The sequence below is a fragment of the Girardinichthys multiradiatus genome, chromosome 22 (assembly GCF_021462225.1).
Source record: "Girardinichthys multiradiatus isolate DD_20200921_A chromosome 22, DD_fGirMul_XY1, whole genome shotgun sequence".
NCBI lineage: Eukaryota > Metazoa > Chordata > Actinopteri > Cyprinodontiformes > Goodeidae > Girardinichthys > Girardinichthys multiradiatus.
Window position 1 is genome coordinate 29378508 of NC_061814.1, and position 22563 is coordinate 29401070.

Consider the following 22563-nt stretch of genomic DNA (forward strand, 5'->3'; position numbering starts at 1 on the left):
ACTTAATTTTTCGCAGTGCTGCTTCTTCAGGAGCGTGTGTGTGTGTGTGTGTGTGTGTATCTTTCTCTGTGTACCGGTAGAAAGAGGGACTTGCCCAGGGCAGCATTTATATAAGAACCACCACTGCTGTCAATGGATTATGCCGGATAATCAGAGTGTATGAGACTCATAATACGGTTTAATTGTCACTGCTGGCAGGCATATAGTCTACGAGATGAAAAGGCAGGTAAGACTTGGACCAACATAAAAAAGAAAAAAAAGAAAAACCCTGGTGTGAACACCTCTTGTATTGAAACATTCACTTTTAATCTTGGAAGCACTCACTGCAAATAAGACACAAAAAGCCACATTAAGGGCAAACAAATCCATACGATTCAGGCCATTCTTCATACAAATTTGAATAAATCACAATACATCAAACGGTGGTTAATTCCCGCACCTGCTCTGTTAATAAGAGGGCTTGTTTGAACTGCCTTCGGGCATTAATTTCCCCCTAATACGAAAGCTTTCAGAGTGTTTGCAGAAGTCTCTGTCAGTGTATTTCAGTAATAATGACAGAGTGGGAGGGCCACTCAGTGCAACTAAAAGGGACAGCGATCAGAGCGGGCGATCCCACTGTGACTTTTATTTCTAAGTCCCGGAATCCGGAGCTGGACTGATCGTTATCACGCATGGATTATGGTTTTATCGCCGCTTTTGATTTGTTTTTGCTTTAAAGGAAACTTTATCAGCACCTGTAAGTAGTCACATACTCATTAAACATTTCTACTATAAGTTACATTCAAAAAATATATCTTAATATTGGTGGATATGTTAACCCATCATATCTCGATTTATAACGGAGGTATTTTCTATATTCGGTCGTATACAATTAAAGTTAATTTTATTGTATTTGTCCTGATCGCTTTAACTTCAAGGCACATGTCTTATGAGCTGCTTTTTTCTGGTTCATAAACGCTCTGCCGCGGTAAACTAAACATGTAATCCGTCGTATTACAACACTTGTTCACAAAAAAAAGTGCATGAGGGTGTCGGATTCTGAAAGCCTCTGTATAATCAGTGATTATTAAAGAATATAAGCATGCAGCCAATCAGCGTTCGGGCAGAGAAACACGCTTCTTTGCATAGCTAGGCTACTGCTGAGTGTTAAACTACACGGCATTGACGGAAAAAAGTGTCTGAGGGGATGATGGAGAGAAAGTTAAATGCCAGAGTGTTGTACGGGCAATTTTCTCAAGCTGTGATACAATGTCCTGGCTGCTACTGTGTCTATTTAGAATTTAAATCGATGCAGGCTGACAGCAGATGTTCCATCAACCAGGCTGTCCATACCTTAAAGAAGGATCTGCAGGTTTTTAAGTAACACATGAACCTCTTTGTAGAACACGGTTTTATTGAAGTGTGTAATAGCAATAAATGCAGCTCAGTGTTTTGCAGTGCAGAACTAGGTTACACAGGAATAACATAACGCCTTCTCACAGACAGACATGTGATACCTGTGCTGGGCTGCTTGTCTACTACCCATGCATGCTTGAAGTTTTAAGTGGCACGGTCGCCTCTTCTCCAAATGCCATGACTGCCTTCTGCGGGCCTGCAGGCAAAACTTTATAATCCGGTGGGAGATAAACACGGACGTGCATGGAAATTAATCCATGCAGGAATATTTCTTTGAAAAAGACAGTGAAAGTCTAACAGGAGAGTTTGGTGAAGTTGCACTAGTTGCATTGAGACCAAGTTAATCTTTGTGCTTTTCTTGTGTTGTGTGGAGGTTCTGTCCTCAGAGGTAAATGAGTGCACATGATTGTTGTACTGGCATTGCATTGTTACTATAGTTAGATGGTACAGTTTATTCCAATCTTATGTTATAGTATGAGGGTGAACATTAATTGGCTAATATATTGTGGCTTAAACATTACTTTTTACCTTTAAACATTAAATATTCTTGGGGGTACCTGTTTCTTTTTGGTATTGCCTTATTACCATCACCTTTACTTGCAAATGCTTCAGTTCAGAAATTACCCAGATCACTGTTACTTCATCAACAGTGATGCCTTTACTCTGGTATGCATGCTATGCTGAAGATTTGGTTTGGCAGCTTAGACAAATGTCTTTCAAACTGAAGGTTCACAAGTTTGATCTTTACAAGTCACGTGCTTGACCAAGACCCCAACAGACATTTCCCCAATAAAAATAAGCTAGAGCGCCAGCAGACAAAGATCAAGGTTTTGGCACTATAAAGCCACAGACAGGGAGTGTTGGAGCCACTTTTTTTAACTTCCTGTTGAGATGACGTTTTGATCCATTGATTTTAATCTCTGTGTAGCAGATATTTGATGCAGGTGTGACTTTAAGAGGGAACGTTTTGATTATAAAGTGTGAATGAAAAGCCTTAAATCAATTTTGTTTTAAATTTTGTGGACAAATAAACATACTGGCATATCAAATGTACGCTTTTTGTTGGAATCCAATGTTGTTGTCCAGTGTAGATCACAGAATCAGTTCTACACTGGACAACAAGCACAATATTAACCAAACTAAAAACATGTTAACAGTTATGACAAAGCTCTATAATGTAATTATCGTGTCACACATTCTGTATAGTAGGCATGGTCTGTTATGAGATTCTCAGGGTACAATAAAATTTAATAAAAATACTTTAGCTACACAGTATCACTGTATAAATTAAGTGATTATACTGCCTTTATTTGAACCAGAAAAGCAAATATTATTCCTGCTGCTGATAAAATAATGTTACATTTATAGGAATATAGTATTACAGTATTTATAGACTAAACACATGGTAAACAGCCAACTCTGACTTTCTTATAAGCAAGGGAAAGGTCCAGTAGCTTTTTTGAAGCCAACTGGAAGCAAACTGCATCAGGTTGGGTTGGGGTGGTGGAGTTGGTGGAGCTTTATTGGCATTACAACAGTCAAACCCTTCTCATAAATGCTGAATGATATCCTGACTGATACCTTTGTACAATGAGATTATTCGTTTTAACCTCCCTGTAAACTACGGCTTTAGCTAAATGAGCAAACCTGAAATTTATTTCTGGTTAATCAGATTCACTATAGTTGATGGCAGGTGTGAATTCAAAAAGACTGAATCCTCAGACTTTTCACGTTTTAACAAGTATTACTTCAAAGGAGGCTGTATGGTGGCTCAGCTGGTAGCACTATTGCCTTGCAGCAAGGTCTTGGGTTCGACTCCTAGCCGTGGAGTTTGCATCCTCTCCCTGTGCACGCGTGGATTCTCTCCGGGTACTCTGGCTTCATCCCACAGTCCAAAAACAGGACTCTAAAATTGCCCTTAGGTGTGAATGAGGTTGTTTGTCTGTGTTGCCCTGTGATGGACTGGCGACCTGTCCAGGGTGCACCCTGCCTCCTGCCCATAGACTGCTGGCACCAGCTTCCCTGTGACCCATTATGGAAGCAGTGGTAGAAAATGTCTGACTGACTAGTTTAAAGGTGTGCACATTTATGCATCTAGGTTGAATTTTAATAGGGTGAGTACACTTTTGAGAGTCTTCCTAAATTCGAATATTTTATAAGGTCACCTTGGCTAACAAGGTACAACTCAACATTTAACAAAAACAAAGCTACAGGCTAATGATTTTGCTGCTTTTCACTGTTGACATTTACATTCATCTTAGATGCTAATGAGATCATACGAATGTTAGGCTCAAAGGTGCAGACTCCTAGTTAAGGGACACCTTTTGGAACCTTTGATTGGACCTGTGAGTTGGGTGTAAATTATGTCTAATAGTATAGCCTAGTATATCCAAAGCATAGGCACTATGAATTTCATTGGAAGAATATGGCTAATTGTGTTAAGCATAACCTGCTGTAAGAGCAGAATATTTAATTCTACAATAGTGCAACCTTCATAAAAAATATTTAAAAAACAGTTAAGAAAACCTATCCAAAGATAAAATATAACAGATTTTTTCTCCTTTTTAGATGTTAGCAATGTTTAGAAGTTTCTGTCATAAGCTTTTTTAAACTATCACAATGATGTTCAGTAGTTTCAGCTCCTGGCCAGTTGAATGAAACTAATTAAAGCCAGTTACTACTGCAACCAGGATAATAGGCTCATCTCAAACGTTTGTTTAGCCTGTTGTTTGTTTCTTCCTGCTGTTAATTAGTGTGATAGCTGAAAGCGATGTTTTCTGTTTTCTTTTCTTTGCATCTTTACAGTATATTTTACCCTGTCTATGCTTGGTTTGCTCTTGAAACTTTAAAAAACACACTGTGTTCCAAAGTTAGTTTTAGCTGGGCTTTTAGCTTTAGCTCAGTTTTATTTCATTTAAATGTTTATCTATTGGACCAAATCAGACATATTTATCAACATCTTAAGAACTATAAATGTCATGACAACTTCACTCATCCAGTAACAACAAGTAAGACATTTTCTTGTTCCTCACATTGTTGCAACAAGGTGTCGTCTGTGTATAAATGATTACATCACCCTTTGCTTTATCACCTGTTGTTTTGAACTCTTTGCCATTTATGTCATTGACAGTGACAAAAATGGCAGTGACTGTTGTTTGATCAAGAGGTTGGAGAGTAATCTTTCAAAGCTGACGCTACATAACCAGGTTTCTTTGAGAAATTCTAGGAGTCGTATAAAATAATACTTCACTTCATCTATTGATTCATTCAAAAAGAGAGCATATATCGCTATTTGCAACAGCTGCTCCTTCCGTTGCTTTGTGCAAGGGAAGAGACACCATTAAAGACTGAATCTGAGGATGGCATCAACAGAGAACACAACGTTATAGGTGTCAATGGCTCACCTGAGGACGCTTTCTAAAATAGAGACAAGAAGAACATTAAACAAAAATCACCAGACCATGTGAGGAAAAACTAAAACGATGGCAGCAATAACTGCAGATTATGCACAATAAGATATTAGCTGGATAAAATATCTGAGTGAGGTAAATACTGACTACTAAATTATATCTTTATGCTACACATTTTTTGCCTTAAAAGAATAAAAAATAACCCTTTGCACCTAGTAGATCTTGAAAAATTACATAAACTGGACAGTTTTCTGAATTAAGAAATGACTCATCTTTCTTTGCTCAGTAGCGTTTGTCTCTTTTGACAAAAAAGGTAGGCTTTGTGGAGTGCATGAATTATTTTGTAGAAATTGAAGTAATATACAAACAAGCACAAAATATTTGGGAAAAAGAAACAAAGATCGCCGGATTTTGAATAAACAGGATTTACTGAGTTGGGAGAAATGTATTAAATATGCAGACTCCATTCAATGCAAGAATGTTTTTATAAAAAAAAGAAAATCAAAGCAGGTCAACCAGGGCATGTTTGAGAGATACCTTTGGATTCTCCTATCATGCTTCTCAAACATGGAATATTATACCTGATGCTATACCTGATTAGTCAATTCTTAAATTATTTACTAAACACCTAAAAATATGGTTATTGAATAGTCATAGCTGCTCCCACAACTTAACATAAACATATATAGGTTTATTTTCAAATGCATATATCATTGCTTTTAGCATTGTAACATATAAACATGTTAACCATTTAAAAACCTGTCAGACTAATGTTACTAAGTGTGCATTTGTGTGAATGTTTTTTAAATTACATTATGCCTAAACAATAGGTAACTTGTTGTGAGAACAAGCACTGGTATTACTATGTGGATATTTTGTAGATTATGTGATACATTTGAACAACTTTGGACAATTATGACATTTCTCAATATTTTTCTGTTTTTTTTTTTTGTTAGCATACTGTGTTGTTTGTGTGGCTTGCTTTGCCTGCCGAGGGACTGAAGATGGAAATTAGCTCTGGCTATAATCTCACATATTTGCATTGTTTTCATGAATATGCATTGTCCCTTTTACAAATAAATAAATACAAATTATTTTAATGTTTTTAAAATTGAGTTTTGAATAAATGCTGTTTTACTTTTTTCCAGCTTTGCAGGTGGGTTGCTTTTCAGCATCTGAGCCATGAATTATTACTTGATAAGATGGGTTGCTTTCATTTGGATTGTGAACTCTATTCCTTGGGTTTTTGGAATGGTCGTGAGCGAACAAGCAGGTATGTTAGTTGGTTGCTAATTCTTTTTTCCTTCAAATTCTAAAAAGGCATTAAAAAGATGATACAATTTAATGATAAAAGTAAAGCATGAAAGCTTTAGCAATGAAGTTCAACACCTTAAAAAATATTAACCTTTGTCATTTTAATAAAATTTTAAAGGATTAAACAAGGACATTAAGGACAAATTCCTAACAGATTTTCTCTCAAGTTTTGCATTATGTAAAAAAATGCACAGTTTAAATCATAGTCTCAAAACAAATTCTTGGCTACTTTTCCGTAGATGGCTCGTGTCCCTCTTTAAATGTGGAGGATTACAGGTTTTCTGACATTTTAGATCGTCCTTTACATATCACAGGTAAATGCTAATTTTAAAGGCTTTATTCAATGAGAAATCCACAAGTTTATATAATGATACATTATGGCTCTGTTTACAGGGTATGATCTCACAGAAAAATTTCTTCTCCGAAGTGGAACAGTTACAGAAGACCTGCCATCATTTCGACTGGGAAGCAGCCCTCTTATTAAGCAAACAAAGTAAGCTCATTGTTTAAAATTGGATGTCCTATTACAGATTGTTTTTCTTCATGTAATATTGATTTTAAAAGTGGAACAGAGAGGATGTTTTAGCTATCAATGGATCACATTTTGGAGCCTCCCTGGGAAAGCCTACTTTAGGGAGTTGGATAAGAAGCTCTCGGATCTCAGATTCAGGAAAAGCAGTGTGGCTTTATTCCATGACAACGGTACAGTGAGCCAAACCCTTATGCTGCATAATTGCGTAGAGGGTCATGGGCGTTTGGCTGTTCAATGCAGATGTGTTTTGTAGATCTGGAGAAAGCTTAAAACTGTTTACCTTCAAGGTACTTTGTTGGGGTAGCTGTGGGAGTATGTGGTACTTGGCTTGTTTTTAAGGGCTTTTTAGTCCTTATTGGACCATAGCTAGAGCTGTGTCTGCACAAAGTCTGGCTCGTTACCAGTGCAAAATGGACACCGATCCTGTTTGTGGTGTTTATGAACAGGAACTAAAGGTGTAGTCATAGAGAAAAGTGTCTGGTTTGGGAACCTTAGGGTCTCATCTTTGTTTTTTGCAGATGATGGGGTTCTTTTGGTATCTTCAAGCCACGACATTCAGCATATACAGGAACTTGAAGTAGAGCTGCTGTTCCTCTGCATCAGAAGGAGCCAGTTAAGGTGGTTTGGACAACCAGTCTAGATGCCTTGTGGGTGCATTCCTTTGGAGGTTTTCTGGGCATGTCCCACTGGGAGGTGACAACAAGGAAAACTCAGAACTTGCTGGAGGGGCTACATTTCCATTCTGGCCTGGAAATGCCAGACCCCTGGGGATGAGACGGAGAGTGTCACTGTTGAGAAGGATGCCTGGGCTTTCCTCCCGGACATATTACCTCTGCTACCAGAGAGAAGTTGTATTGTTATAAAATTCATGAAATAGTCGAACTGAGGCAACCCACAAATATCATATTCAGAGCAAAAGTCCCATTGACCTCTTTTAGTAGGTGCAAGAAATGTGGGGAGCTCACTGAAAGAGAATAATTTGGATTAACTTATATTGCATTTATTCAAGAAATATCCTTGAGGCTAAATGTGGGACATAAAGGGACATAAAAATCCAGATTATAGTAAGGTAGGAATATTAAAATAACTCCATAAATGAGACACTAAGGTATCATTTTTCTGGGAGATTGTCATTCTCCAAATAACGGGGTGGGTAGTGAGATTTTCCCATGAGAATTGTTAAAGTGGCCATCTTATTAAATATATTATGAAGGCCTAGGTCTTTCGGTATTCAGTGTATTACAAATGCCTACGTCATTTATGACTTGGCTCACTCTGATGTTCTGAAAGTTCTGAAGACACTACTGTTCACATCTTTACATTAAAACACTAAAAGAGAATACTGTCATTTTTAAAGGAGGACTGGGTATTTTTAGTATTTTTACATGCACTTGTAAACATTTACTGCCACCCTCCTGCTGGCTGTGTTAGCTTATCTTTGAGCCAGATGATTTGTGACCTGCTTTCGTGTTTCTGCTAGCCAGCTGAAAATACATTTATATGAAAGTCATCTCACTTCGTCTGGACCCATAATGCAAGGAGATGTTGGTTTCGCAATGACGCTGCTGACAGTGTCGTTGGTTATAGAGGCAAGGCTGTGATCCCTCTCATATCCAATTATCTAAGTACTTCGACAGGTGATACTGCCCGTCAGCTCGGGAGGGAAGGCGAGGGCAGTTGCATGTATAGAACGAGGCCCCCTTAGCCACTGTCCCTGTCACAAAAAACATTGCTCGTCGTACTCATGGGTTATGCAGCCCTGTGCTTTATTCTCCTGATCCAGCTGACGATCTGCCAGGTCCTCGACACAGTGCACATTATGGTACATAGATCACAGCTGACACACTCTTCAAGCAGTTATGTGAACTGACAAATTGCCTGCCATAATGCACTGTGCACTCATCCATACAGTGGTAAAGTTTAGTAACAGTTGCTCACTCTCTTTCGAAACATCTGTGTTTCGTCTACCTCTGTTTACATCCTAACTTGTGTTTATAATCATACATGATTTATTTATTAGGTTGCGTCTGAATATATATTTGTCATCTACACTGTAGATATTCTTGTGCAGTACAGATAATAAGTGTTTATAATAGCATGGTTCTTTTGCTTAGAGGTTTTGCAAACGAGTGTCTGTTTTGCTCTGAGTTAGATAGCAGGCAGCCACACTTGAGTGGAGCTTTTTGGCTGTTTGCTTGTGTAGCATAATGAGTTGTAAAGGCAGAATGCATGCTCATTATTTTATCTTTATTCAAATTTAGGCTTTATATGGTTTGGGGGTGGGCTTTTAAAATTGCCATCCTTGTTTGCGCTTTTGTGAGACAATCAGAACCATTAAGTGAAACTGGCAGCATTTTGTCTCTAACAGAAAGTATTTTGTCTTATTGGAATTGGAAATCAACTGTCATTTCTTTTCCGAGCAAGGACATATTTTCACAATTTGGTACACGCTGCGCTTAGACTGAAATACATGGTATCAAATCATGGTGTTGTTGTTTGTTTGCAGTTTGTTGTTTCAGTGATTCGTGACTGTTCTCTATCAAGTTGGCAAAACTTAATGAACTAATTTTCTATAAAACATGTGGTGATCCATAAAATGCGTAGTTTTAATGCAGGATGCATTTAATATGTTCAGGAACTCCACTTGGAGGATTGAGTGACCATGAGAGGGATGTGAACCAACTAGGTTAGTATTTGAAGTTTGATTGAACTGCAGCAATTAGGCTCCTCCAACTCCTTTAAAAGAATCCACCGAGATTGGATTTATTTTAGGATGGTCACTTCTGTGAAACTGGTAACAATGCTCTGACACTTTTCAAACCTTTGTTTCTGATTACACTATGGACTGTGTCAACCAGGCAGGATGTATGGTCAAAGGCATGTATCAATAATGGTGATAGCCTCCAGTACAAATATTTGCAAATGTTTACTATTATGACTCTTTTACTTAGAGTAGCTTGCAGAAAACATTTCCCCTCCTTGAACATTTTCACATATTGTCATACCAGTACCTCACTCTTCAGCATCTTGTTAGCATTTAAGTTGTTGCACCTAAACAAAGTGTAAGAAAATAATCTCTGCAGCATGATGCTGCCAACGCCATGCTTCACCATGGGGAAGGTGTGGTCAGGTTGATGTGCAGTGTTTCACACAGAAAGTGTAGTTTTGCTCTCATCTGACCAGTGTACTTTCTTTCACATGCTTGCTTTGTCCCCTACATCTTCTGTGGCAAACTTTAAATGGGACTTCTTATGGCTTTTTATTTGTGAGTCTTCCATTAAACTGAGTAGCAAAATAGTTGCTGTATCAACAAATTCTTCCTCCTTAGCTGTAGATCTCTGTAGCTCCTCCCAAGTTACCGTTGGCCTCTTGGCTGTTTCTTAAGTTAATGCTTTTGCCAGGCTTACCAATCTTAGGTCAACAGCCATGATTTGGTAGGTTTGCATTTATGCCATTGTCCTCTCTTTGTTCACTGAAGTTTTTATGAGGCCTTCACAGAACAGCTGCATTTAAAACTAGAATAATTAAATTACGCACAGGTTGACTCTATTTAATAGCTAACCTCTGACGGTAATTGGTTGCACTGAAATTAAATTTAGGGGTATCAGAATAAAGGTGCTAAAGACAAATGCACACCAGACATCTCAGAATTTTTATGTAAAAAGAAAAACTTATTATTTTCTTTTACTCAAATTATGCTCTACTTTGTGTTGTTCTATCACATAGAATCCCAATAAAAACCGTTGACTTTTGTGACTGTTATGTGTCAAATGTATCAATACTGCTTGAAAAGGTTCAAGTAGTATTGACACTTTTGCAAGCCACTGCACATGTTCAAGTAGTGGCATCAATTATAGAATTTTCTTCATGCTCTGACTGTTTCAGAGGATGTATTTGTCTTCATCAAACTGTACTGTTGAATTTTATAGTATACAACCATCACATAACTTGAGATAAAATAAATGCTGAATATAATCCAAAACTCAGTTTACTTGATTCCACATCATCTTAGCAGCTGCAAATTATTCATATTTAAATGAGGCTTGTAAAAGACAGAGTTGGCAGAATCACACACTTAGTGTAAAAGCGTATTTGGCAATATAACACAGTGGTAGGGAGAATGAATGAACATCCCTCTAATATAGTCATTAACATCTATTTAAGCATGCAGACTAGCGTTTCAGCAAAGAATGAAACACAGAGCATTCAAACTTAGCCAACATTGAGGTTTGAGTTTTTGAAACTTTAGTCCCTGAGCCCAGTCAGCATGAGGTCAAGAACTTTAACCCTTTGAGCACCTTAGAGATAATGTGTATACACACCATAGAGGGACCAAGTTTTGAAATAGGAGGACACTTAGTGGGTACTTTTTAATGAAGAGTCTTTGGCCCTTAAAGAAAACACTACTACAGTACTTCAGTGTCCTGAATTTATAGATGTGTAACAAATCAGTGTCTTCATTTATGCCAATCCTTGACTCCTATAATGTAATTCTTCAGGGAAAATTTAGCAGCAACAGGTACCTTAGCTTCATGTTTGCTTGCTGAATTTTTAAATTCAATGTAACATTTGTAGAAACTGCGATGCCACTTTTGATATCCAGCTGTAGCTGAAATAGTCTCACCCATGGAGCATCAAATGACCTTCACAGTCCGTAGGCTCTTACAAAGGAATTTGATTCTTTTAGGTGCTCTCTCTACAAAGACAACAGAAGAAGGTATGAGTCTGTGAGGGAATAGGAGATGATATATTGGAGTGAAAACTAATTTCCAACCTGTCTGAGGAAGCTGTCTCTCTCTTCCTTTCCCACCACTGCATGCTGCAATCTCTGACCTTATCATTGCATTATTATTATTTTTGCTGATCATGATTTATTATCTTTATGCTCCTTCACTTTTAGTTGTTAATTTGACTGGAGTTAGGGCCATAAGATAAACATATTTAATGTAATGTACAAGTATAAGTTGAGAAATAACTTAATAAAAAGGTTTTCTATCATTTGATAACATCATAGTTTTTTTATACATTCAATTGTTATTCATTTTTCTCCTCCAACTGGAGCCCACTTCACTAAACAGTCCATGTCACAGAGATAAACCTATGACTGCATCTCATTATTATCAATGTGTAACTGTAGCACACAAAGTTCTGGTGCACTAAAAGATTAGGCTTTGGATAAATGTCAATATGCTTTCATTATCTGAATGACATGAGAGCCTGGAAAAAAAAAATCACGCTAAATGGAATTAAGTTTGTCATGTTTATTTATGGAATGTCTTTGCATTAAGAGGATGCTAAAATGTTTTATTGATCACAAAGTTGATTGGCTCATTCATTATGCAGCCCCTGAAAGCTTTTCACTTGTTTGTTTACAGCTCTGAAAACTAACACAATCAGCTGAAACTGTTTGGACAATTGAAAAATAAATGTATTATGGTTAATATAAAGATGCATTCATTTCAGACTGATATTTCCAGACGGACTTTCAAGTGAGTATTCCTTGGTCTCCATCTTCCGTGTGAGACGAACTACAAAAAAAGACCGCTGGTACCTTTGGCAAATACTTGGCCAATCAGGAAGCAGTCAGGTAAGCATGTTATAACATCATACAGTGCTGATCAGAAGTCTTTTAAATGTTATCTTAATTTTATACTTTAAAGTATATAATAGAACCGTTATGTCCATGTTGAAATGATGGTACACAAAATCGAAAATTACGGGTACAATGTTGAATTTGTTGTGGATTTTGTCTAATCTAAACAGGATTAAAATTATACCTAAAGGCTCAAATGTATATACACTGCCCTACAAATAACTGGATAAATGTCCCTCAGCAAGTGGCACTTCCACCACATGCTTTTTGTAGCCATCGATGAGCTTCTGGGATAATTGTGACTGGATATTAGACCTCACATATTTTCAATAATATTAGAGTTCATTTATATTAGTTTGTTTCCTGCAACAGACATGGCATTTTAACCTTACTCCATAAGTCATCATAAAGGTTCAGAAGATTAATGTTATTCTGCCGCCATATGTGATAAGTTCATTATCCACCCAGTTGTGCCTATGTTTAAATGATCTTGTTGCAGCTTTGTGGTGAAGTTGAAACAAACCTGCAGATCCTTCTCCTTTCCCATTTTCCATCCACTTTGTGGAAAACACAGGTACCACTAGCAACAAAACAGACCATCTGCACTATTTTGCCACAATCATGTGTGAGTCAGAACAATGTTCTCAGGTTTGAAAGCCTCATCTCATTTCCTCTCAAACTTATTTTCTTGTTGTGGCCAAAAATCTCAATCTGTCTCATCAAGACATAAAACTTTTCTCCAGAAGCTATTTAGGTTCTCTCTCAGTCTGTGCTGTTGTTAAACTGGCTTCACTGTGGACAGCAACACCGGTATTCCAACAGTTTGTCATACGTTTGAACCTTGTTGTCTGCCGGGTTATTCCTAAAAATTCTGTTTTCTTGAAGTAGAACTGACAGGTTGGGACACATAGTTTGAAGTTTGACACAATTCAGTGTTCCAAAAGGACGATGATTGGTAACAAAACAGGCTAACTTTAAGCATTTAGAAATATCCCTGACCTCAATTTAGAAACTGAGCTTACAAACATGATCTAGACAGAGAAACCATCCACCTTAAAAGCACTTTACGAATTCTCTTTAGAAGACTGGTCAAATATCCTGCTAGAACTGTGCCAGGACCTTGTTGATCGTTTCAAAAGAGCTGTTTTTTTTAAATATATGAGATTGTATGCCCCCTGTCTGGATTAGAAAATGTTCACAATAAACTCAAACTTTACTGAAGCTGACTATTGTATAATGTTTACCACCTTGAAAAAGAATGGTTCAAATGGATTATTAAAGGCTAACAATTAACTTGACATTAATGATGAGTGTATGTAAACGTCTGATCTGCACTGTAGATCAGTATAATGCATATATTAATCAAAACATTGTTATTATTTTGTGATGAGCAACCTCTTATAAAACTGTTCTTCACTCCTCAGGTGTCTGTGGTGGTTGATGGTGAAAAGAAAGCAGTGGAGTTTTCTTTCCAGGGCCTACTGAAAAACTCTCTGCGCTACACATTTAAGAGTCATGACCTGCACCCCCTCTTTGATCGCCAATGGCACAAGCTCAGCATTTCTGTTTGGAGCAACAGAGTCTCCATTTATGTGGACTGCAAGCTGGCTGAAACGAAAACGACCGATGAGAGGGACAACATCAATCTCAGTGGGCACACACTTATCAGTACACGAGTGGAAGATGGAAGGCCTGTGGATGTATGTTCCCATGATACTTTTTTAAAACAAATATTTATTGTATATCACCCACCATAATTATTGGCACACTGGTAAATTTGTGTATAATAACCCAAAATATAGGGGGGGTTCTCACCGGGTACTCCGGCTTCCTCACACAGCCCAAAAACATGACTGTTAAGTAAATTGGTCTCTTTAAATTGCTCTTAAGTGTGAATGAGTGTGTGCATGGTTGTCCTGTGTGTCTCTGTGTTGCCCTGCGATGGACTGGCGACCTGTCCAGGGTATACCCTGCCTCTCGCCCGTAGACGGCTGGAGATAGGCACCAGCTTCCCTGCGACCCACTATGGAATAAGTGGTAGAAAATGAATGAATGAATAACCCAAAATACATTTTTTGGAATACCATGATCTTATTGAGAGGATAAAAGTACCACAAAAATATACATAAACAGGTTGTTAAATAAATATTTATGTAAGTGATGATTAAAAAAATGCAATTGTGTTCATTTAAATGTTTCACTGATTTAATACATTCATAATGAAATACTAAAAGCCATTTGATGGGGTTAACACTCCCGTAGACACATTAATCATCTGCAGTTGTGTTGCTCTGCGGGTTAACAATGTTGGGCTGTATTTGACGAGCCATAATGACAGTTTGAATTTTTCATATATCATGATTGACTGTTGCACAGGTAATATGTCATATTTAAACTCTGAAACAATTATAGGAGTTGAACTCATAACAAATTCAGCCTTAAAAAAATATGTAAACATTTAATTATTTGTTTATTTAACAGAGTATTTTAATACTTAATATATTTGTTTTATATTTATTAGGATTTTTAACATATTTACTTAGTTATTTATTAAGTGCCACATTCTTTAGCAAATATTGTTTTTGGATTGGTCACTTTTTCATTTTGGCTCTTAATATAATCTAACATGAAAAACATATAAAAAATGTAAACTTTAGTCTGAGTGAACCTATTCTGTTCAGATGAATTGTAGCTGTTATGTTTTTTTTTTTCAAAATGACTGGTGCTACAAAATGCGCTACTCCTAGCAATCCCTATGACTTAAAGGTAAGTTAAGCATGTAACTTAAGGACTTCTAAGTATTTTCTTTTTAAAGTGGATGAGAGGGTCAATAAACTTTTAATTAGTACACCTTGATGTCCTGTTTTCCTGTTGAATAGGTATGAAGTGATGCCCCTTTCTCTTAGCCCTTCTTTAAAATGGGAGACAAAAGAATGCGATTTAAGTAAGGCAGTTGTGTGTTGACCTATATGAGACATGAAATGTCTATAAGAAGAGCTGCTCACCTAAGCTTACTTTTACCTGCAGTCAGACCCGTAATTAAAAAGTGTCTACCTGTGGCATTCAACATTGGATGAGAACCTATGTTCCATCCATGAGGGAAAAAAAAAAAACAACAACTTTAAAACTGCTAGAGAACTGCATCAAATGTCTCAGTGAGAAGATGCTGCTGCGAAAAAAAAGATTAATTTATCTTAACGCTATTTACACATATTTTATCAGGGATGCCAATAATTATGAGGGATACTGTAAAGATTGTTTTGTTCTGAATGTTTTGGTACTTTTCCTTGATTTGATCAACCATGCACAACCAATTAATATGCACTCAAATGCTTTAAATCAACTTTCAGGGACATGCTTTTTTGATTGGTTTAAATCTTCTATTGATTCATAGCTGTAAGCCTCCTTTAGTAGCTGCACTACGGGGCTAAAAAAATCTAAGGTCAGCTTTGCCATTTGATCACTCATGCCTTTGAATAGACTTCGGCTTAAGTAGGATTAACAGCTGACTTTTTACCCCATGTAATTCATAAATTACATAAATCACTAAGCACCTGGGAGCCTTGCAGAAGGTAAAGCATTTTCTCAAGTGTTGTTATTTAGATTTAGAGTTTTCATACTGTTTGCAGTGAAGGAAGGCTCAACTCAGTACTGTAATACTAAGGAGAGCTAACCAGTGACAATTTGAAATGTTGTAACCGAAAAAACACATATTGTAAATTTCTGAATGTCATAATGAGGCTAATGTATGGTGCTTAAATGTTGCATTAATTTGAGTTCTTCTTAACAGATAGAGATGAGACAAATTCTGATCTACTGTGACCCTTATATTGCTGAGATGGAAAATTGCTGTGAGCTGCTTGAGCCAAAGGTAAAATTATTTCATGTTTCACTGCTCATACTCACAACAAAATTGGTTGTAAGGAAAATGCTGGATTTATGCAGTTGGTACAGAAGTTGGGTAGTTTTAAATAAATATTAGGATAAAAGGTTTGTCGCCCAGTTTATTGAAATAACAATCTGTAAAATGTTGAAATTATTTTGTCTAATAATATTATGTCAGTGGATTGTGTTAATGACTGTAGTGCACACTAGAGAAAAAGTGTGTTGTGGTTTATTATTCACACTTGAAGTTAAGTTAGCAATTTTTCTAAATTGGGTTGTTCCATATTCTTTTCAGTGTAAATGGAATAAAAGTATAAAAAAAGAGATAGAAATTCTTAGTTCTATTAGTATCTATTAGTATTTCAAAACCTATATTGTCTCTCAAAGATTATGAGGCAGAAACATTGTTTTATTGTTCATTAGTTTGCATTAAATTTGTGATTCAACAGATTTTCCTAAACAGTGGAATTGGACAATTAAAGTATAAGAGCAAAAATGTTCTGTGAAAATTATACACTGCCTAGAAATGTTATAAGAGGCATCTTCCGTCACCATTAAATCAGTGAAAGCTAATGTTATAGTTATTTCAAATTAATACATGACCTTTTAACCTCAAACCATTACATGTGTCCATGAGGATACAATCATGCCAGTTTAAAGTTACTCTTAGGGAGTTGTGACAATCCCAATAGGGACTTATCACAGAGTGTAGATTAAAAGGTTGATTCACTCAAGAAAAAAAGAAACAAAAAGGCTACATGAAGTAAACTGGTTTATATTGTTATTAATTCTGGGAGGTTTTTGTTATGCTGTGAAAAACCTTAAAATAAAGTGTCTGTCTGGTAAAATTTCTGTATTGATCCAGTGTAGAGTCAAGAGGACACTTATTGGGACCTCCCCTACCCCGGTTACAGCCCAGAGTGCCCTGATGCTGTCTCAGCCGACCTCACAGTCGATTGACAGATGTCACTGTCTAACTGAAAAGGTATAATCAATCCCTCCCAAAAAGGGCCTCTAATTGACACCAGGGTAATGGCCATTGTAAGTGAGCCAGCTCTGGTACTCAACCTTTATATGGAGCTAAAAATACAGTTAAATGGCATTTATTCCTAAAAGTATTTTCTTTGGAAGCCAACCAAAAGCAACTGTAATCTATTAACAAACACTGCTTTTGTCCGAATGTGAAACAAACCCTTTTTATTCTGCAAATATTAACCTACTTTTAAAATTGAAATGTGTTCTTTTTACTGGTTACATTCAGTTCCACATTTCACTCTTTTATGACTGTTAAACTTAGTAACAAACAGCCTTACCATTTTTTTTCAAAGCACATAAAAAAGGGGAGAAAATGTACTTGTATGAAACAAAAAGACCCTTCCTCAAACTGGATATGCATTCCTGTCTGGAGAATGCTGTAACTGATCCTAAACTGCAAATGTCTCATGATTTTCACAGAAGGGGCCGTTTACTTCACAAAAAAAACAAAAACAAAAATCTTTACTGCAATATGTCAATTGGGGGTTTATTGACACAGAAAATTTGATATAGTGAATACTTTTGCCTCAAAGCTCATCTAAGTAGGAAACGTAGATAAACATAGTGAAGGCAAACAGACTTCTCCTTAACCATCAAAATGTCTCTTTTGGAAACTTTTTTGCCCCAGGATTATTTACCAATTCCAGTCTTAGATTAAGGGGAAGAAGCAATGTAAGAAGCAACTGAAAGACAAGAACAAACCAACTTCATGCGACATCTAAGACATGTCACAGATGTGACCATGAGTGTTGTGTGCACAAAGTTTACCAGACAAGATTTATAGATATTTAATGGCAGCAATTTTTCTACATATGTGAGTCAAAAGAAGGCAAGAGCATTTGACTGTAGATGCAATATTTTAATTTGCCTTCTGTCTACTATATCTGTAGCATTAGCTTGGAGTAACATTTTAGGGCTCAGTAACACTTTGTTGTGGGGAAACTAACCGCAGACAGACTTATAAATAGTGGAGTGATAAATAATGCCCTTGGAATAGGGGGTTTACAGCTACATTACTTTAGTGCATGTTTCAGTTCAATTCAATTCAAATTCAAAACTGCTTTATTAATCCCAAAGGGAAATAAATGTTGTAGCTCATATTATGCAGTTTTTTTTCAAAGAGCCGTTGTAGATGCTGATTGCTGTGGGCAGGAAGGATCTCCTGTAGTGGTCCGTCTTACAGCAGATCTCAAGAAGCCACTGACTGAAGACACTCTGTTGTTGTACAAGACTCTCATGAAGAGGATACTCAGGGTTTTCCATAATGTTCTTCATTTTATGAAGAATCCTTCTTTGTACAATGATCTCTAGAGGTTCCAGAGGAGTCCCCAGAACAGAGCCTTCTTTATTAGCTTGTTGAGCCTTTTTAAGGCGCTGGTTCTGATGCTGCTTCCCCAGCAGATGATGGCAGGAGAGATCACAAACAGCAAGGAATTTGAATAGTTTAACGTGAAACATGAACTGCTGATGTGGACAAACGTTAGATTTGCACTTTCACTGCATGACTCACTTGTGTAAAAGAGGATATTTTGCAGACTGTTGTTTGGAGAAAGGGAGGAACAATGCTAGTTAGAACCACAGCAGAAATTGCAACATCAACAGTTTTTCTCACAAGGAGTCATTTACCAGTGTGTTAATTTACAGGCAGACTCTTTTTACCACAGAGCTCTTTTAAAGCCCGGGGTAGTGTGGTGGTTTGTTAAGTTTCTGAGCAAATGCTTTCTTCTGACCTCCTTCTACTCACTGAATAAATCACCATATAAATGTCACCTCTATGCATTAAAGCCCAGGTTTGATGTTGTGTAACATCATCACTCTTCAGCAACTACTGGCTGTGCTCACCTATTTTCTTTCAAACTTTGTTACATTGTTCCTCAATTTTGAAAATGGAAATTAATATAACTACTGACCCACAGGACTGAACACAATTAAAAATAATAAATCTGTAAAAACGAGGATATATCTCATTTAGATATATATTCAGATATGTGCTAGTTTCTGTAAAAAATTATATTTGAGTTGTAAGAACATGTTTCTTCATCAAATACTTTTTGATTGTGATATGAAACTGTTAGCTGTAAATAGCAGAAACAACAGAAAATTTAAAGAGCCAATGAGATTCCTTTAAATTTAAATAATTGCATTACAAATGTTTCTTTTAAAATATCTTACTAATTGTGTTCACAGGATGGTCTTCCAGGCATGCTTGGGCTGTTTGAAGAAAATGGAGAAAAAGTACACAAGGTAAGGACAACATTTGAACTAGTCCTAAAAAAATGCTGGAGATTAAGGTGTTTCTTCTGTTTTAGTATTGTGAGTTGGTCTGTTCCACAAACAGTTTTGGTTCTGCCTGTTGCCATAAATAACCTTGCTTTTGTTTTCAGATAAATTCTCATCTGTTTTGTTTTGCCATATTGGTTCATACATTTATTTATTTACTTAGCTAGTGCTACTGGTTTTCCCAGGAACTCTGCACGGTCTAAATGGCAGGGGAGACAGCAATTTTTTGCAGGAAAAATTTATACTTGAGTGTTAGTGGGAAAAGAGAACACATCGCTTCCACATTGAGCAAGTGTCAGTGCTGTAGTCTCTGGCAAAGTGTCATGTTCTTCTGTCAAGGTCCTTCAGTGGGGCTACCATACAATTACCTCCACAAGGTTAGATTTCTCCCAACTCACCCAAGGAGTGTGAATTGGGAAATCATAGATTTGTGCAATCAGTAGAAAACAGGTATAGTTTGAAAAGAAAATGCCCCTTTTCCATGACAGCTCAATAGACATGTTGAATTGTAAATTGTAAATGCCCACTTACTGAAAATTGTTGGTGTTATGTCAGCTGGAGGACATGGAAAAAAGAACAAACAATTGAATCCCCAGACAAACAGTGTTATTTATCCCCAGACGAATCATATTGTTTGAGTGATTAAATCCCCTTTTCGCTGTTTATACAAGGTTAAAGAAGACTGGAAAGGAGACGGCATTCAACTATGAATGGAATTCATAGCAGAACAGGTGGTGGTACTGTGTGCCTGATAAAACCAGATGGCTTTTAGGGTCACTCTCATAATTGCCATCATGTAGCTGTGGGATTAAGATATGTAGGATTTTTTTTGTTTGGAAAACAAACATTTCCTCTTTCCTTGTAGACCAAACCACCTTAAAACAAACACTTCTTGTAATTTGTACCCAGTTTATGTTGTTACTCTAGTGTCTTTGACACTTTAAGATCAGATTGTATTAACACTGAGGTTTCTTTGCCTGGAAATTATGTTTAAAAAAAGGGAAACTTGTACATTTAGAGACAAATTCAGGTCTTGCAGTAACATAGCTGCCTTGCCATGTCACTAAACCCATAAATTCAAACCATCTGACATTGTCCATTTAGTCATGTTATGGATATTTTAATAAACAAATAATTTCTTTGGTGAATCCCTTCTGCAATGAGCTAATTGTCAACACTCTGCAAAATTGCCATATAACCCATTTTATAATAATTTTAGATACTGTATGAAAAGTATCTGTTCAATAATAAAAATGTGTTAATTAAATTTGCACATAGGTTATACCTGTTAGCTCATAGTCCTTAATTAAAGTAACAAAGATAGGCTCTAAAACTGTATTATAATTGTGCTGTTACAGTGTTGGCAATTAATTATTAGCTGTTATTTGATAACCTTTGAGCTAGGCTTAATCAGGGAGAAGGTATCATGTCATTCAAGCAAAAACACATCCACATATCTGATAACAAAATGTGCTCTCTGCCAATAACTCTAAATATTAGAGTGGGTAAAAACAAGCATTAGAAACTAAGTGATAGAGTGTATGAAAATGGATATATTGGTTAATAGCTTAGATATATTTTTTCTATCTAGAAAAATAAAGTTGGTAGCTTTATTAATTATATGTGGGTTGTTTTTACCAAACCAAATGACATAAGTGATAAAACAAACTTAAATATAGCCACAGGCAATTAAGACATAACTTTAAAAAGATGAATAGTCATACATCACTTGCGGCAAGGCCAGTAAGAAATGCCACATAGGTTTTAATGGATTACATTAGAACCTTAATACGCACAACATACCAAGGGGTCATCCAGTCATCTTTTAACCAGCAGGATCCTCCTCCACCTTTTTGTTCAGATAGTGGCCACGTCTGTCCCCAATAAAACTGAGACACTGATGAACAAATGCCAATCTCCAGGCTTTTGAGATGGGAGTTTGCTACCCCAATCACGAGACAAACTTCATTAAAAGTTAGTTTAGATCTTTATTTGATAAGCAGAAGCAAACACAAATGTTTACCTAAGCAGTAACTCATGTATATATAGCCTGTGTCTTCTAATATGGAGACATATCTTGTTGTAATTTGGTCAGTTTCTGTCCTCTCTCACTGATACAGCCTAACATTGTTAAGTTGGGGGAGGGAGTCTTAGTATTCAGTGGAAAACCCATGCTAGGATTTATAGTAGGAAAATAAAATTTTTTTTAAACTGCAAAAAACTCATTGAAAATTCAGAAATGTCCAGATGCTTGTAGTACTTCATATAATTGTTTTTTAAATATAAGCTTTACTAGACATGCATAGTAAATGTATAGTATGAAATTAAAAAACTTAAGTGCTGATGTGACTTTGTTTTGACAAAAATAACAGTTTATTGTCTAACAGCAGTATCTAAGGACATATGTGTGTGTCTTATCAAATCTAAGGGAATACAATGTTGTGGCCATTTGACAGTTCAGAATGGTTTGGTTCGCTTTCGTCTGTTTACTTTGTTTTATCTGTTTTTGTTAGTTTTACTTACTGATCTTTTGAATTAAGGCATCTAAAAAATGTTGACAGATTGATTTGTTGATTGTATATTTGTTGGTACAAAACCTATTTCTCTGTTTTGACCAGATCTTCCATCTCCAGCAAACGATTCCAGTTTTGTTAGGGTTTTACCTGAGTGTCACATCTAGATGGCCATGACAATTCCCCAGCTCTTCTAAAAAGATAAATATATATACATCAAGTCTTTTTCTCTACAATTGTGACCTCCATTACTTTCTCATTTTCTATACATTTTAAATCATTGTTGTTTGCTTTTTTGACCCTGTGGACAAAATAATATTCAAAGTCGCATTTAAGTGCAAATCTTTTTCTTTATTTTCCAGAATGTTCATTGATTTTGTGTTTCCATTGGCTACGGGTCAATTTCTCACACCTGAAATCAAATTTCAGGTCTTCATTTAAAATCAATACTTTGCACCATTTGTTTACTGACCAGACAACAAAATCCACAGTAAATCCCATTACAGGCTTGAGCACTGAATCGATCAAGTTAAGGAAAAATGTGCTAAGGGACAATGCATTTAATACTAAGAGCTCCCCACATTTTGTAATAAAAAAAAAATAATA

The 22563-nt window shown here is 36.4% G+C and overlaps 1 protein-coding gene across 3 annotated transcripts in view; it reads left to right on the top strand.

Annotated features, from left to right (window-relative positions):
* Window positions 1-597: 597 nt before the first annotated feature.
* The window catches only part of LOC124858692 (collagen alpha-1(XIX) chain-like), a 176496-nt gene continuing 154530 nt past the window's right edge, over window positions 598-22563 (top strand). For 2 of the 3 annotated variants that reach the window (XM_047350828.1, XM_047350830.1), the window contains exons 1-9: window positions 598-736; window positions 5954-6078; window positions 6359-6433; window positions 6513-6612; window positions 12115-12238; window positions 13669-13944; window positions 16035-16115; window positions 16995-17114; window positions 19352-19408. In XM_047350828.1, the coding sequence (XP_047206784.1) occupies window positions 5988-6078; window positions 6359-6433; window positions 6513-6612; window positions 12115-12238; window positions 13669-13944; window positions 16035-16115; window positions 16995-17114; window positions 19352-19408 (924 nt within the window). In that variant the 5' untranslated portion in view covers window positions 598-736; window positions 5954-5987. The remainder of the gene's footprint in view (window positions 737-5953; window positions 6079-6358; window positions 6434-6512; window positions 6613-12114; window positions 12239-13668; window positions 13945-16034; window positions 16116-16994; window positions 17115-19351; window positions 19409-22563) is intronic. The other variant, XM_047350829.1, reaches the window with a different exon arrangement.